The 15646-nt window shown below is 43.1% G+C and overlaps 6 protein-coding genes and 1 non-coding gene across 7 annotated transcripts; 3 read left to right on the top strand and 4 right to left on the bottom strand.

Annotated features, from left to right (window-relative positions):
• Window positions 1-43: 43 nt before the first annotated feature.
• On the bottom strand, window positions 44-1261 carry BABINDRAFT_24936 (DNA cross-link repair protein PSO2; the record flags this gene model as incomplete). The annotated part of the gene is made up of 1 exon (XM_019131344.1): window positions 44-1261. A coding segment is annotated over one exon (1218 nt), but the record flags the coding sequence as incomplete, so codon positions are not given.
• Window positions 1262-2740: 1479 nt separating this feature from the next.
• BABINDRAFT_161075 (uncharacterized protein) lies at window positions 2741-4998 on the bottom strand. Its single transcript, XM_019128636.1, has one exon. It carries the CDS (start codon window positions 4931-4933, stop codon window positions 2876-2878), a length of 2058 nt encoding a protein of 685 aa, XP_018986214.1. The 5' UTR covers window positions 4934-4998; the 3' UTR covers window positions 2741-2875.
• Window positions 4999-5688: 690 nt separating this feature from the next.
• BABINDRAFT_161076 (heme-dependent oxidative N-demethylase family protein) lies at window positions 5689-7185 on the bottom strand. Its single transcript, XM_019128637.1, has one exon. It carries the CDS (start codon window positions 7083-7085, stop codon window positions 5895-5897), a length of 1191 nt encoding a protein of 396 aa, XP_018986215.1. The 5' UTR covers window positions 7086-7185; the 3' UTR covers window positions 5689-5894.
• A 1040-nt stretch (window positions 7186-8225) lies between these two features.
• Window positions 8226-8299, top strand: BABINDRAFT_t155. The gene has a single exon. It is a non-coding gene; the product is annotated as a tRNA-Asn (tRNA).
• Window positions 8300-8482: 183 nt separating this feature from the next.
• On the top strand, window positions 8483-10282 carry BABINDRAFT_161077 (bifunctional triglyceride lipase/lysophosphatidylethanolamine acyltransferase). Its single transcript, XM_019128638.1, has one exon. It carries the CDS (start codon window positions 8539-8541, stop codon window positions 10228-10230), a length of 1692 nt encoding a protein of 563 aa, XP_018986216.1. The 5' UTR covers window positions 8483-8538; the 3' UTR covers window positions 10231-10282.
• Window positions 10283-11124: 842 nt separating this feature from the next.
• BABINDRAFT_161078 (uncharacterized protein) lies at window positions 11125-13018 on the top strand. Its single transcript, XM_019128639.1, has one exon. It carries the CDS (start codon window positions 11383-11385, stop codon window positions 12898-12900), a length of 1518 nt encoding a protein of 505 aa, XP_018986217.1. The 5' UTR covers window positions 11125-11382; the 3' UTR covers window positions 12901-13018.
• Window positions 13019-13231: 213 nt separating this feature from the next.
• BABINDRAFT_35064 (uncharacterized protein) lies at window positions 13232-14323 on the bottom strand (the record flags this gene model as incomplete). The annotated part of the gene is made up of 1 exon (XM_019131698.1): window positions 13232-14323. One exon carries the CDS (start codon window positions 14321-14323, stop codon window positions 13232-13234), a length of 1092 nt encoding a protein of 363 aa, XP_018986218.1.
• Between the last annotated feature and the right edge of the window lie 1323 nt (window positions 14324-15646).

A 15646-nucleotide genomic window follows, 5' to 3' on the forward strand; every position in this document is an offset into this window, starting at 1 on the left:
GCATATTAATGTCTCGTTAAAAATCTTCGATTGTAAGCAGTCTTTCTGTGCGCCCGTTCCGCGCTCTGAAGGCCTCCCATTCCTTGATCCACTCATTCATTTCCCGGATAGAGTCCAAGCTGTGAAGATTAACCGTCGGAAGCGTTTGCCCTATATCTAACAAGATGCTGAAAAATGCTAGCTCTTTGAAACTGCTGTGCTCACTGTATGGAATCTGTAGAAAAATAAGCGTGGGGGAGTTTCGCTTGAAGAACTGAGATTCGAGCTTCTCGAGCGTAAACTGCTGGTCCAGCTTTTGCTGGTACAAGATATTATTGAGAATCTGGGCTTTTGACATTTTAGCCAATCCCTTCCTTGTAGGGGTATCCACGGAATGGGTCACTGGATCGGCGCTAAAAGACCACCCAGTTGGTCGGACCACCACCGCCTTCTCATACTTTGAGGCATAATTTTTGAAATAAACGTCCAAGTTTTTAAACTGGGACATTGAAACGAGATGCACAAACGTTTCGTGTGGGTCGTCTGTCACCAACGCCAGAATCTCGGCATCTTCGAGGCAATCCAAGACCTTCCGTTTCGGTCCGTCGGCGTACACCTTGGAATTTAACGTACGGGCGATCTCAAACGCGATCCTCTCTTTCCCGATCGTATAGGTTCCAATCAAAACCAAGTATTTGGACTTTGGAGCGGGAGCGGACCTTTGGGTGAAGAAGTCGGTGATCTTCTTTTGGAAGTTTAGCTGCCTGGAATACGTTTCTTGATTGCAGAGGTTTTCGAAAAATTCACAGGTGACTGAAATGGCGTGCTTTTGTTTGGGAAAGCAGTACAACGGGTTTAAGAACGTCGTGTCTAAATAACATTTGTCAATTTTGGTATTGGCCAATAGCTTATTTTCGATCATCTCTTTGCAGACTCTGAAATCGCCACAATGGAGCATCCGAAGGGTACTGCCCTCCTTTCTGGTGTACTCAAACAAAAACAAAACCGCCCCTGGACAGTGGTTTGCGTCAATGAGCGTGACATTGAATGAACCGTCTGGTAAAATAAGCTCTATCTTCTTGTTCATGGGTAAAGGCCTCAAAATGGTGTGGTCCATGGTGGGATATCTCAAGCGGACCAAGCGATCTGTGATCTCAGAGCAGTACAATAGACCATTGGCCCACGACTTGCAGATCCCCATGTAATGGTCTGCATGAAAATGGGTTAAAAAGTAATGGAAGATCCGCAGATTGGGAGCATAATTAAAAGCGTCCACCGAAATAATTAGATCTCCCTGGGGTCTCGCGGCGTCCACTTTGCCTAACTTTGTCATGGAAAACTCGGCCAATAGATCTGTGACGGAGCTCGGAAGATCTTCGGGGGTAGAATACGGCACCGGGAACTCGAGTTTCTTGATAAATGGGACTTCGGTCCTCCTTTTCACAATAGGGTTGGGCTTGGGCATTTCAATCTCGCTTGCTTTTTTTGCTTTTTTCGAGACCGGCTTAGGCTTTTTGGGAGACATGGTGAGCTTTTTCATACAAGAAAAAGGCAAGATGGTTGGCTGTAGTTTAGAAACAAGCGCTTTTTTTCTGGGACCCGCCATGAGAATTTTCTCCTCGAAAGTTGAATCTTCGTCTATATTCATATCGTCGATATCTTCCACTTCCTTCCCTTCCTCCTCACTAACGGCATCTTCAAATATTTCCTCATCCTCGTCAATGAATAGAGGGACCTCCGATTCTATGGCCCCCTGTTCCCCCTCACCATCAGCTTCTGTGATTGAAATACACTTGTTTAGGAAAACTTCCGGTAACTCTTCGTCCAGGATAGTCTGGTTGAGATCAAGCGTAGGAGTGAACCCAAACAACTGTGTACTTGGTAGTTTCGCCTCCTTTGGTGTGCATTCACCTTGAGCCTCTGCTTTTACCTCATCAACACCGGGGTCTTGCTGGAGATTGGCGTCGGTTTTGGTAGCCACATATAACGTTTCTTCTTTTGCTCTCGCTTCGGGGATCATTACATCTTTTGGCATATTCCTTCTACTTTCATCTGGAGTTGGTTTCTCCTCCACTGGTCCCGCTTCAGCTTTCACCGGATTGGCATCAAGATTGTCATAGGTACACATAGTCACATCCGCTTCAAGCTTAAAGCAACAGTCGTTTGCATGGAAGTTCCTATCCTCACCTGATAGGCAAGAGAGATCCTTGCTGCAAATCGGGCATTCAAATCTCTCCATCAGCGACGGTAATATTTCGGTGGGAGTGGGAATCCTCACGATACTCACCACCTCAAAAATACCGTCATCATCGGAATCGATGACGATGGTTTCCCTGAAGGAGGGTTCGTCCCCATCTAAATCTTGTTCCTCGATGTAAGCAACTTGGTTTGATGGAGCGGTGTTTCGGTGGCGAAGGCCGAGATCCAATATGCAAGCCTGTTTCAACTTCAGGGGGGTTGTCAGCGGCTTTGTCTTTCTTTTCCCTGTCATGAAGTATATTATTGGCTAGTATGCCATGTCTTTCCGGGGTAGATTGGATACACGGACGCGCTAATGTTGTTTCTGGCTCTGCAGGTTGAATCTGATATGCGTCTCCCGTTCTACAAGCGCGCTTATCAACTTTTTGTCACGTCGCGCCGCACCGTCTCCGAGCATACATATCGTATATACTAGGCTTTTTAAAAGATATTAGCCAATATATGATCAAGTCTTGGCTCGCCGCTCTGTCAAGTGTACCCAATACATACGGGAATTTATGTTGCAATGCATACCCCATATTGGTTCTTTTACATTATATATAATCTAGTATCAAAACGTTACATAATAGGCGAAGGCAGAATATAATGTCCATCACCTATGAATACAAATACCTGAAATTCAATTGTGTTATTCTTCCTAGGCTGCTGGCGCTTCCGGTTCCCGGTTAGAATCATCAGCTGGGTCATTATCCCTATCAATATCAAGAATATCAGGCTCGACATTAGCAGGTGCGACATACCAATTGTTCAAGGCGTTTAGTCTAGTCTGCCATACCTCTCTTTTCTTGCCGAGATCCTCCATCATGATATCGTCATTGTCGCCATCGCCGGAATAATCCTCCATGGAAATCTCGTAGGAAAATTTCGGGTTATTATCCCTACCGGCCTTCACCTTGTAGTTTCCTCCCAAGATCAAATCCTTGGCGACAATCTCCCTGGTACGTCCCAAAGACTCAATGTCAGAAACTCTTTGGCATGTTTCCTCAAGCAACTTATCAAACCCTGGCTGGGTCGCAATCTCGTGAAAAGCCCTCATCATGGGCACACTATCAGCTTTGACCTGGGAGTGCGAATCGATCGTAAAGATGTTAAGGTTGTCATAGTGTTGGATGTAATCGCCACGCGTCATAATCTGTCTGGCTCTCCACAATGGCAATTCCGGCAACTTGTGTTCGATAAACGTTTCATCTGGCCCATCCTGGTTCTTGCTCACCGTGATGACTCTTTCCTTGTCGAGTTCAACAAGAGCCTTTACGAGCAACATTGCACTGGTGCTAAACTTACCGCTTTCCATCACGTCGTCATCCATATCCATGCCCAAAAGTCCGCACTGGTTTAACACCCAAGTTTTTTCTCTGTCAATAATTTCGTTGCAGGCATTCAAGATATCGCTTCTTCTGGCCACCTGAGCCAAATGCTGCGGTCTCCCACCGATCATGTCGTACACTTTGTTTGCCAACTCGGCATCAAGCTTGTCGTTAGTGTAGTGGCGGTCACGGCTGATTTGCAAAGCCTCGATCGACTCGGCACGACTAAGGTCACGCACATTGATAACGTCCAAGCGGGTACCCTTCTGCTTCAATCTTTCATATAACCAGTAATCATCGGAGTTGAAGATGATGGTCACTAAGCCTGAACCGCTGAGCGATTCAGCCTTATGTTGTAACAACTCCACAATTTTGTCGCCTTCCTCGTCAGCCTTGATCAAGTGGGCATTGTTGATAACCACTACCATTGGCTTCTTAGTGCGCTTAACACGTTCTACAGCCACTTCCTCCATCTTGTTGAACGCCCTTTCGATGTCTAGCAAGGCAGTGGTGTCTCTGGGGCCTTTGATGGAGAACAAACTCCCAATGTAATCTTCGTGGTACTCGAACTTGATGGCTCTCCCGAGTCTGATTCTCAAGATCTCTGGGTCGGAGTGCGCGTCGATGAAGGTACAGTTGCACCCCTTAACCTTGCGCATCGACTCCAAGAGAATCGAGGTCTTACCGGTTCCCTTTTCACCAATCAAGAGAAAGTATCTACCGGTGATTTTGCCGTTCACAATGTCATCAAGCAACTTTTGCTGCGGCCGGTCAATCCAATTTTCACCGTTGGAATTGGAGCGCTTGTGCATGGTTAGCTCGAACGCCGGGTCACCAACGTCGAACGCCGAATCGATCTTATCCAAAACATGCGTGTAGTAAACCCTATGGTACGTAAACCCTGCCAAGCCAAGAATAACCACCGATGAAAGGGTGATCCCAGCCGTCTCCAAACACTTGAAGAAAAATGAGTTCAACCTCTTGAGTCTATCAGCCCACTTTTTCTTTCTCTCCTCGCTCTTCTTCTTTTTTTCACTCATTTCGTGGTTTGGATCATCTTTGCTGCCGGAGCCCTTACCGTCGCCATTACCGCTTCCACTGCCGCCTCCAGACACACTCGGTGGCTTGGTGATGGTCATGCCAACGCTTCTCTGGGTGGCAGCATACTCGATTTCGAACTTTTTGTTCTTTTGTTTCAATTTTTTGTTGTCCTCCTCCAAGTCCTGGTTGTTTAATTCGTCTATAATGCTTTCGAATGGGAGCAATGGGTTCATGAGCTGTGGAAGGGTGACATGGAAATGTCTAAGCTGGCTACTCGTTGGTTTGCTGAAGGGGATGAATCGGAGCCCAACTCTGGCCCGTGCAATGGGACGTAATAAAAGAGGCATTGGTAATCCGATTCAAATCAGCCGATTGGTGGGATCAATTAGGCTGTAAAAAGTGAATGTTTCACGGTCATATTGTTAGACATCACTTGTCACGCCTCGCGACTTGTGAGGACGTATAACAAATTTCAGCTACAGCCCCACTGCAAGGGAATGCCTGGGCGTCACTGCCGTGTGCCGCGTCGATCATTTCCATACTAATGGTGCAGGTTATGTAATCATGCAAACGCGGCATACCAGCATACCGGATCTGGACTGGGAAAAAAGCAGGAGCTCTGCTAAATCTGGGGTGAGGAATATCTTTTGGCTCCTCCATACACTTTGTTGTAAATATTATTCAACAGCCACCCTGGATCTTATATTTTCATCACAAATCTAACGATATAATTAGTTACCAACAACAGATGGAGGGGCATCGGAGACCAGTACAAACAAGAGATGGCTCCACTGAGAGGGGCTGGATAAAAGCAGAACTCGTTTATTAAAAAGTAGATCACGCACAACCATCCGAAGGGCCCTTCAGTTTCATAGGTTATTTATTTAGATAGCTATCGAGACATTTATGCGCTATTTTATAAAGGCTTCCACAACAGTTGCAATTGATTTTATATTAGAACTATAAAGGCAGGGGCTACCTTCATAACAAATGTACTAAAAGGCATGAAATGAACCTGTGTTATATCTAGAGATAATATTAACCTTTTTCGTACTAAGCTTGGCAATTTTGCAACTAATTCATACAAAGAGTAAAGAGGATAGCCTTTTATATATACGAAAATACACCGCTAACTCAGAACCCTCCATTGTATTCCATCCTTAAAATGTCTCATATTTGAAACCCATGAAGGTGCTAAAGGGTAAGTGGTTCCTGTATTTTACAGGTCACACAAACATATCTATTTAGTATCTAAATATCGCCTCCACTGAGCGGGATATAAAGCCACGTCGTAAACATCTCTCCGCGTTATAAATCCGCTGCAAGAATTTCCGGCATGTACGTCTCCCCTGTCAAGCCAATCTCTTCGTCTGTCATAAACTTCTTGACCGCCGGGCCCCATGCTTCAGCTCTTTTATACTGCTTAATCACATCTGGTAGGCCGTCAATGGCACCGCATAGCTCTTCACCCAACCCCTCATCTTTGACATAGGTCACTGGTGTCAAATATGTTCTAATAACAAAAACATTGGCCCTAGTGTTAGGTAATCTCGTCAAGCATTGTCTTTCCACCCTTAAAAGAACCTTATTGAAATCCATCTGGGAGCCATCCATAGCTTCGATGATCTCATTTTGAGGTGCATGGTTCTCAGTGACGGCAAATAATTTACAGTGCGCTTGGACACTCCAGTTATTCCTGATAACAAACTGACCCGGATTGATTCTGGAGAAAAACTTATTCATTGAAAGCTTCAATTTCGATTGGTACATCGGAACGGGACCGTGGATGTCAGAAAGTTTCATATTGAATTTTTGTGACGGGTCGAATCCGGCGGGGAAGCCCGAGATACCAGCACGGAGGTAGTACTCCCCCTCTTCCCCTTCAGGACCATTTTTCAACAAGATTAAGTAATCTTCCTCTAACGTCTTCCCAAGAGCAAGCAACAATGTTTCCGGATCTTCCACCTTGTATGGGTCCAATGGAACTGACTCCTTGCGGATCTCATTGTACACTGAGTTATCGGCTTTGCTTTTGGTGAAATACATCGGGTATCGGTCACACATGAAGTTGATAGCCATGTCGTAAAACTCTCTCACGGCGGGGATGGCTGAGTCATGGAGTAAACAGGTATTTTTTTTGAACTTGGAATTTAAAACTTTCTCTCTGATATTGGTACGGTGAAGGTACGTATCTTCGATCAAGAACAAGTCGCTGGGCTCCAAGTTACGAATTGCCAAGGTCATTTTGTACGGAGCAGCCTTGAAAGGTCTGTATTTGAACGGCTCGGCCTTTTGCCAGTCGAAATCGGCAGCCACCGGCTCAATCACTGGCACAACATATTCCCCAGATGTCTGAAAGATTTTGGGCTTACCACTGTTGACGGTAGCCTTCTCGGATGACTTATTGCCCTTAGCACCTATCGATACCTTCCAGAAGTTGAGTTTCCGGCTGGCGAATAAGAGCGTCCCAAGGACTGTAAAAAGAAGGATATATGACATGCTAGGGTTTGGGGCTTGTAAAGGTGTCAGTTGCGAAAATCCTAGTGGTGAGAATGCTAGCGAGGTTTTCAGGGGGAAGCAGGTTCTTTTATATTATGGCGTTATTCAGAACCCTTCTGTCTCCCCTCACTTTCCTAATCGCTACATGCCTGTATCTCACCTATGCATATGTGCGGCGCGGCGGCTGACACTTGATTCGGCATATCTACCCAGTGTATCAAAATTAAGCTACATGCCTATAGAAAGATACCAAGATAATCTACTCCGTCATTTCACACTCAAGTTTAGTTAGAGGATAAGTCTTGGTTTCTACTGATAAGCGGATTCCCGGAATACAGCAGCAATGCATATTGTTTTCTGGCATATTTGCCGTCCAGATATACCCCGCTCGAGCTCGGGGTCACTTTACGTATGGAGACTTTGCCTCGCTGTGTCGGCGTGTTCCTTATGTAAATGATGTTATTGAAAGTTACGTGCTTATTGTGTAAATCTGAGCACTAATTAGCTCTATGACGCAGCCGGGCCTTTCTTTAAATCCTGCACAAAGCCTCTTTTCCATATCTGCACAATACCTACATAATATCCTGTATGAAATTTGAAAAAATGAATAATACTAAAGTATTAAAATGTCATAGCGTATTTAACATATACATAGATAGAAATATATAATCCCAAGGCGTTATACCTGAGCTTATTTTAACAAAAACATTATTAGAAAACTACTTTAAATACTCAAGCTACAAAGTAATATATGAAATAGTATCCCTCAGTGTGATCTAAATTGCGTATTTCTGAAATATAAAAAATGTACAATATTTGTATTTAGTATATATTTAAACTTACATATATTTTATGTAATATTTCTTACTTCCAAATCAATGTTAAAATATAATTACATGTTTTGGGCACATTCCTGCTGTTAACGCACAGAGTATTATTCTATGTCAAGAGTAAGTAACTAGCTGAAGGACTCCTTTCTTTTTTAAGGTTTCCGAGGCCTCAATTGTAGTGGTTAAGGTGGAAGACTCTGAACCATCAGTTGCCAGTTTTGTTTACCTTTTAAATTAATATACACAGGATAATAAAACCCCAAATTTTATAGTATATTCTACAACAGCCTTTTTTCGGCTTTCAGACTGTGATTTCGTGGCCAAGTTGGCTAAGGCGTGTGACTGTTAATCACAAGATCGTGAGTTCGACCCTCACCGAGATCGTTCAGTTCTTTTTTTTTCGCGGCGGAACCTAGAGGGAAGCTCGGGTTTCTCGGTGCTCTGTCGTATGCGGCTTTGTTTCCGCTCTCAGAACAGCATGTGAAGAGGAGTAACCGGTGCGCTGTATCTTCCAGAAACTTTATTCCAGTCCCTTGTTTTTAAAGCACTCAAATATAATATTTTAGCCGTCAGACCTCTACTCCACTATGTGCTTTGTCTAGCCGCTCTTCACACACCAGACGATGCTAACCTCATCCCTCTTTCTGTTCATCGAAACAGCAATAAACTGTGTGCCTGGGTTTTTGTGGCCTATCATTTACTTTGTTCTTGATATTGTCTCCTTCCACTCCCGGAAAATCTACAACTATGCGAACATCAACCGGAGCCCGTTAAAAGTTGCCAAAACAAAGCTATATGACATCGATAATTTTGGTGACTGGGAAAGAACGGTTGCCACTATCGACCGCTTATCAGGCGCCTACAGTTGGCGCCAGAACTACACCAGCTCCAAGTACGACTATAATTTAATCAGCGAAAGGATTAAGTTGTTACAGCAGTCCAGAGAATCGAATGACTTCCTCAGAATCATAAGTTTACTCCGTTCTAGTTTGATCCGGAACTTTGGCGGTATTTCCTCGAAAGAGTTGTTTACCAAGTCCTATGCTGGCACTAAGACGCTAATCGAAGACTACATCACCGAGGTTTTGACATGCTTGACGTATTTGAACGACCTTGGTTCTTCCTCGTCCAGGACCAAGCAATCACATGATATGAATGCCTCAACTCTACGCCAGATAAAGCTCGACTTCTTCCATGACACTCGCCAGAGTTTCGGCAGCACTGCCCTTATCCTACAAGGCGGGAGCTTGTTCGGACTATGCCACTTGGGGGTTGTGAAAGCCCTATATTTCAAAGGTTTGTTACCCAGGATTATCAGCGGTAACGCGATCGGAGGCGCTGTCGCAGCTTTAGTTTGCACGCAAACAGACCAGGAGTTAATCCCCATGTTGGTTAACTTGACGGCGTGCATGAGAGAGATTGATCGCTTAAATACTGATGTCGACGAGAGGTACGCTAGTGTCATTGAAAATATCATCAAAAAAGGATACAGCCAAGATATTTTGGTGTTTTTGAAATTTGTTAGAGATAGCATTGGCGACATCACCTTTGAGGAGAGTTATTTGAAGACGGAAAAAGTGTTAAACATTACAATCAGCCCGTCGCATACATCTGTTCCTTCCTTATTGAATTACGTCACAACCCCGAACGTCGTGATTTGGTCTGCCATATATGCTTCCATAGGGACAGGTGTCCTTTCTGACAATGTTTCATTGTACGTGAAGAACCCAGAGAACGACATTGTTCCCTTTGATTCTCACCTCGAAGATATCATATACAACCCTCCTAGTTTTTCAACCAATGCACAGATAAATGATCCTTCGCCGTACACCAGGCTCACAGAGTTGTTCAACGTCAATCACTTTGTCATTTCATTGGCAAGGCCGTATCTATCCCCTCTTATTGGGAATGATATCAGACCAACACTGAGCTCCTCTAAGCTCATTACTACTGCCCAATCGCTCGTCTCGATTGAGTTTCAGTACAGATTCTCCATGTTGAACGAACTAGGTAGGCTCCCAGCTTTCTTCAAAAGATTTGCTGTCGATGAGAAAACTCCAAGGACGAATGCAGGTGAAATAACTATAGTTCCGGAGTTGAGGTATTACGTGAAGGATTTTACGAGGTTGTTCGATGTGCATAACTGCTTCAACAACATTCCATACTGGATCAAGGTGGGGGAAAAGTCCACTTGGGGCGTTTTTGGCTTGTTATGGGTGAGATGTGCCGTAGAGTTTGCTTTGGATGATTTATATAACTTGAACCGCAAGCGAAGAGTCAACAGTTCAGGTATCTATCAGACAAGAAGTAGTTAATGCCATGTGATTTTGTGATACTTTGATTTCGACGCTATACCCTGTGTTTATGTCATATTTAATAAATTAGAATTTTTCTAATGATTAGCTAGACAGAAGATTCGCAGATTTATATACCAGGTAATGTTATTTTGAGGAACCCCAAACTTTAGAGGTCACAATGAAACCACTTAAGCTCACCTTGATATAGGCAAATGCTAATTTGACGACTATTTTATGCTTAAAAACCCAATTTCTGATACAAAACAGAGCGAGCTTAGTAGAAGAGACTATATCAAGACCTTTAAAGTGACTGTCAACAGATTATATAAAGAAATTTAGCTCTATGGAGCCTTTCAATCTATATCGCCATGTTTCAAATAATCGCGGTAGGCACTATGACAAACTTTCACAAACAAGTACCTCACATCTCACGAGGGATAGAAGCCAATAGAAATCAATGGAAGACATGGCCAGAAATCGAAACCATTTTCTCCCTCGAAGAATCAAACAGAAAATATACTGAAAAATACAGTTCTAATAAATTATCCACTACTGTATTTCTAAAAGTGTGCGTACAGTTGACTATTCCGAAGGGAACTGTATCTTGTGGTTTTCCAGTCAAAAAAGAGCCATTATAAGGCGGTAACATCACATAGCATGACAAAGACGAAAAATATGCGAAAAATATAAGGATTTTGTGACTGATCTAATAGTTATACCTTTGACTGGTGATTTTACCATGGATGAGGAATATACCCCCGTGATAAGAGCTAATAAAAGTTTCAGAATTGTGGAGCAAGTTGTTGGGTCTAGTATACAGGATTTTTCAAGCTCTCTATTCCGACATCATAACCACAGTTTGTGACGAAATTGCGATAATCACGAAGAGCACAATTTTCTCTTTTGCCTCTATGCTAATAGAACGAATCAAAGCCCATTTTATGTGCCGAATAATTACTAACTGAGATACGAGTACTATCATTCCATATCACGCTTTATGCACCACTATTAGTAGAGCGTCAGTCCGCCACAGATGAGTATGACTGAGAGGATACCATACCCACTCCACAGATTACCCCCGAAATCTATATGCTTGAATTATTTTTCACTTGGCAATTTCCCTCCTTTTTCCCGCCAATTCTACTAAATAGAAGTTAAATACCAATAACCATGACCCAACCAGATATCAAGAAACAAAGAATCAGAAAGCCGCTTATTATCAATGCCTTTGATATGAGTTGTAGTGGTCTTCAAGCCCCAGGCCTTTGGAAACACCCGGAAGACAAATCTAGTGACTACAAAACCATTGGGTACTGGACCAGTTTGGCCAAGTTGTTAGAAAAGGGAAAGTTTAATTCCTTGTTCATTGCTGATGTCATGGGCGGTTACGACGTGTACAACGGCCCTGGAAACATCGCTCCTGCTGCTATCTCTGGCGCTCAATGGCCCGTTAATGAACCTAGCGCGGTTGTAGCTGCGATGGCGGCTGTGACCAAGAACTTGTCTTTTGGAATTACCTTTAGCACCATCAGCGAGGCCCCGTATCATTTTACCAGGAGACTAGCTACTTTGGATCACTTAACTGGCGGCAGAGTTGGCTGGAACGTCGTTTCTTCCTACTTGGACAGTGCTGCCAGAAATTTGCTAAACGGTGAAGACTTGCCACCTCGTGATGAGAGATACGACAGAGCCGAGGAATACATTCAGGTTGTTTACGAATTGTTATTGTCGTCCTGGAGAGATGACGCTGTTGTTAAGGACCGTAAGACTGGTGTCTACTCTGATCCATCCAGAATCAGACAAATTAACCATGAGGGTAAATTCTTTAAGGTCCCAGGCCCAAATATCACTGAACCATCGCCACAGCGCCTTCCAGTTATCTTACAAGCCGGTACTTCCAAGGCTGGAAAGAACTTTGCCGCCAAGAACGCGGAAGTTGTGTTTATCACTACCTTTACCCCCGAAAGCTTGGGAAAACAAATCAAAGACATCAAGAGGATCGCCAAGGAAAAGTACAACAGAGATGACGATTCGGTCAAAGTGGTTCAATTGATAACCACTGTCATTGGAAAGACGCACGAGGAAGCTGAAGAGAAGTATAAGGAACTCAAGTCATACGGTGACTTAGAAGGTGCCCAGGCGTTGTTCAGTGGATGGACTGGTATTGATATCGGCCAATTCAATTATGAGGATGAGCTTAGAGATGTTGGAAGTAATGCAGTCAGAGGTTTTGTCGACAATTGGACTAAAAAGTCTCCAGGTGACCCGGAAGACCTTAAGAAGACCAGAGAATACGTTGCTAAGCAAATTACTGTTGGTGGTTTGGGCCCTGTTTTATACGGTACTGCTGCTGAAGTGGCCGACGAACTTGAGAGGTGGGTGGATATCTCTGGCGTTGACGGCTTCAACTTCACCTATGCTATAACTCCTGGTTCCTTCGAGGATATTGTTGAGCACTTACTCCCAGAATTGAGAATAAGAGGCTTGGCTTGGAATGAATACCCAGAAGAGCGTCTCACTTTCAGAGAAAATATCTTTGGTACCGAGGGTAAAGACTCAACTTTTGTCAAGCCTTCCCACCCGGCTTACGATTTGAGATGGAGATCCGGTGTTTCTCGGGATGATTTCGAAGCGAAGTTGGAGAAGACCAAGGCAAAATGGACTGAGCTTTCCAGGGGTGAGACGTAGAACCCTTTCAGGCGTATAATAACTAATATTTACCGCCCATGGTGTGGGTAGATTAGTTAACATCCCGTAAGAATACAAATTTGTTTAATTTTATCAAAAAGCTGAAATCAAAAAAAAAGACACTATCCCATGGTGAATAATCTACTTTTATAAATATAGCAGGGCTCCGTACACAGAAACCAGTTTAAGGTAGAATAAATGGAATAAGAAGTGAGCTATATTCCATTTAACTAGTATACCTTGCATAAATCATGAATGAACCACTTTGGATTCCAATAACCTTACAAAAATACCTATAGATAGATAAGTTAGCTCCTAAAAATATCCATTATTAGATAGATACAACATATTTCTCAGCACTTGCTCCAAACGATTCCAAATCTTCCAAGCCAGCGATAATCATTTCGATCCCACCAAAAAACTTTTTTTGTCTTACTGGCTTAAGTGTGCCTTCATGTAACAACATAGAGGTATTACGGACAAACATTTCACCATACTCCACATTCTCATGGAACCTTTTAATTGTAACTTCAACTGGTTCCACTTCCCAAGGAATGGTTCTCGGCACACCCACAATTCCAGCAAATTTTGCTACCTTTCCAGAAATATCAAAGGATAATTTAAGAAGATCCACTACGTTTAGAGAGGTCTCTTTGGATACGCAGTCGATACCAAAATCCAAACCGTTCGGGGCAAGCTCCAAGGTCTGCTGAAAAATAGCAGAAGGGTTCTGGTGGCGGTCGACCACTAACGAAGCGCCAAGCGATTCCAAAAGCTTCTGGTTTCTGCGACTGGCAACGGAAATGACACTAAAACCAGCAATACTAGCCAATTGAGTGGCATAAATCCCAACGACACTGGAACCACCCCAGATGACAATGGATTTCCCTAAATTAGACTCCCGGTCTGCAAAATCAATGCCGAAGCTATCGTAAAGTAAAGCACCGGCAGTAACAAGCCCAACACCAAGAGTAGCACCTTCCTCAAATGATAATTTCTCTGGTAGTTCCCAAACAAGCCTTGAGTCCATGACAGTATACTCTTGGAAGGTACTTGTTCTGTTGTCTCTATAGCTGGTACTGGCCAAGAAAACCTTCTTACCGATCAAATCTTCAGTCACTCTATCGCCTTGTTTAACGATAACACCACTGCTTTCTCTCCCATTAACCCATGGAAAACTATAAATACTGAAGCCATATTTTTTGGACTTCCAATCAACTGGGTTCAAGCCAATCGCTTTGTTTTCAATCAACACTTCAAATTCATCTAAGTTTGGAATTGGATGATTGTCATGAACTTCTAGTGGTTCACCAAGGCTTGAAATTAATATGGCGCTCTGAAATCTCTTTGTAAACACCGAGCTACCAGAACCTCTGTATTCTTCCAGCAGCTCCAGTGAATTGTCCAGGGAAACCTGCTTCATCGTGGCGACTGCGTTATCCTTAACTAGGCGCTCAGTGCTATAGACAGGGTCCTGAGTTCCTGAGGCAATTAATGAGCTCATTTATATGAGTCCGTGGAGAGTTATGCTTGGATTTTAGATAATATATTCAACAGCTATGTAATAATCTGAGAAGGAGGTATTAGAGTGTATATATCTCCTCCTGTAGGTACCCAGTCGCAAACTCTGCTGGGTTTGTCCCTGGATTAAAGCCGAGGGATTTTTCCGAAGTATAAACTCAACGGTAGAAGAATTTTTAGACCCACAGTTCGTAAATATCATTTGAAAAGGGTGTAATTTGATCTATCTTGTTATGCATGAATACATTTTTATAAGGAGTGTGTATAACATCTAGCAGCCACACAACACCATGAGCCGCATGACGTTTGTCCACAGTCTTCTATATCACGCAATCTCTATATGTTTTTGTTTTTCTTTTACGCGGATTCTTATCTTTTCCATCATGCTCCGTCCACACCGCTTACATAAGCAACAACATGTATGTATTCCAAATTGCGGAACTAGCAATCGTTCTGAGTCATAAATTCATTCATTAAAAATTACACATTATGGCTCTTCCGTCAATCAAAGTCTACGTTGTGTAAGCTATGTTATCCCCAAACGAGCCAATACATGCACCGGGGTTCCTCAGAACGGCAATGATTTTCCTACGGAAACAAGATTGCGAATCACAGATCACGAGACCCTGAGCTGACCTAAACTATAGATGCACATTATACTATCACATTCCTTGTCTCAAAGATTTCTCGGTAAACGCAGGTATCTTTTAAAAATATTGAACCATGATAGAATTCAACTCTCCAAGCTAAGAAGAAAATACTCTTTAATACGATAGCCCAACGCGTGTACTAAAGGTACCATTTAACCAGACAGATGTAATCGGTCTATATTCAACCTCTGATCGGACTAGAGTCCATACAACTACCAACCATAGGAAATTACGGTATAAAATTAGCCTCAAGGATATATTGCCATATAACTATGATAATACCACCTTCGGTCCTCGGTATATAAAGACATCGACTCCTTTTATTGTATATATCACCGATGAAAAGTGTCCTCATTTGGCTAGCTAGCAGCATCCACTACTACCTTTGAATACAAAAAAGTCAATACTTCTTCACTCAGATGAAAATCAGTAATTAGTCTACACTCCATTTGCCGATGGTTTATTTCCAAGATATTCCATTACCTCTAGTCTGAGGCATAGTTCACCAGCCTTTCCTATAACAACTGTAGCCAGGTGGAACGAAATTTACACGTGACTAATATGGTAACAAGAGA

The sequence above is a fragment of the Babjeviella inositovora genome (genome assembly GCF_001661335.1).
Source record: "Babjeviella inositovora NRRL Y-12698 unplaced genomic scaffold BABINscaffold_4, whole genome shotgun sequence".
Classification (NCBI taxonomy): Eukaryota; Fungi; Ascomycota; class Pichiomycetes; order Serinales; genus Babjeviella; species Babjeviella inositovora.

What these genes read in the sequence shown, in the direction of transcription:
- BABINDRAFT_161075 (XM_019128636.1), bottom strand. Translation starts at nt 4,933, where the DNA reads ATGCCTCTTTTATTACGTCCCATTGCACGGGCCAGAGTTGGGCTCCGA.
- BABINDRAFT_161076 (XM_019128637.1), bottom strand. Translation starts at nt 7,085, where the DNA reads ATGTCATATATCCTTCTTTTTACAGTCCTTGGGACGCTCTTATTCGCC.
- BABINDRAFT_161077 (XM_019128638.1), top strand. Translation starts at nt 8,539, where the DNA reads ATGCTAACCTCATCCCTCTTTCTGTTCATCGAAACAGCAATAAACTGT.
- BABINDRAFT_161078 (XM_019128639.1), top strand. Translation starts at nt 11,383, where the DNA reads ATGACCCAACCAGATATCAAGAAACAAAGAATCAGAAAGCCGCTTATT.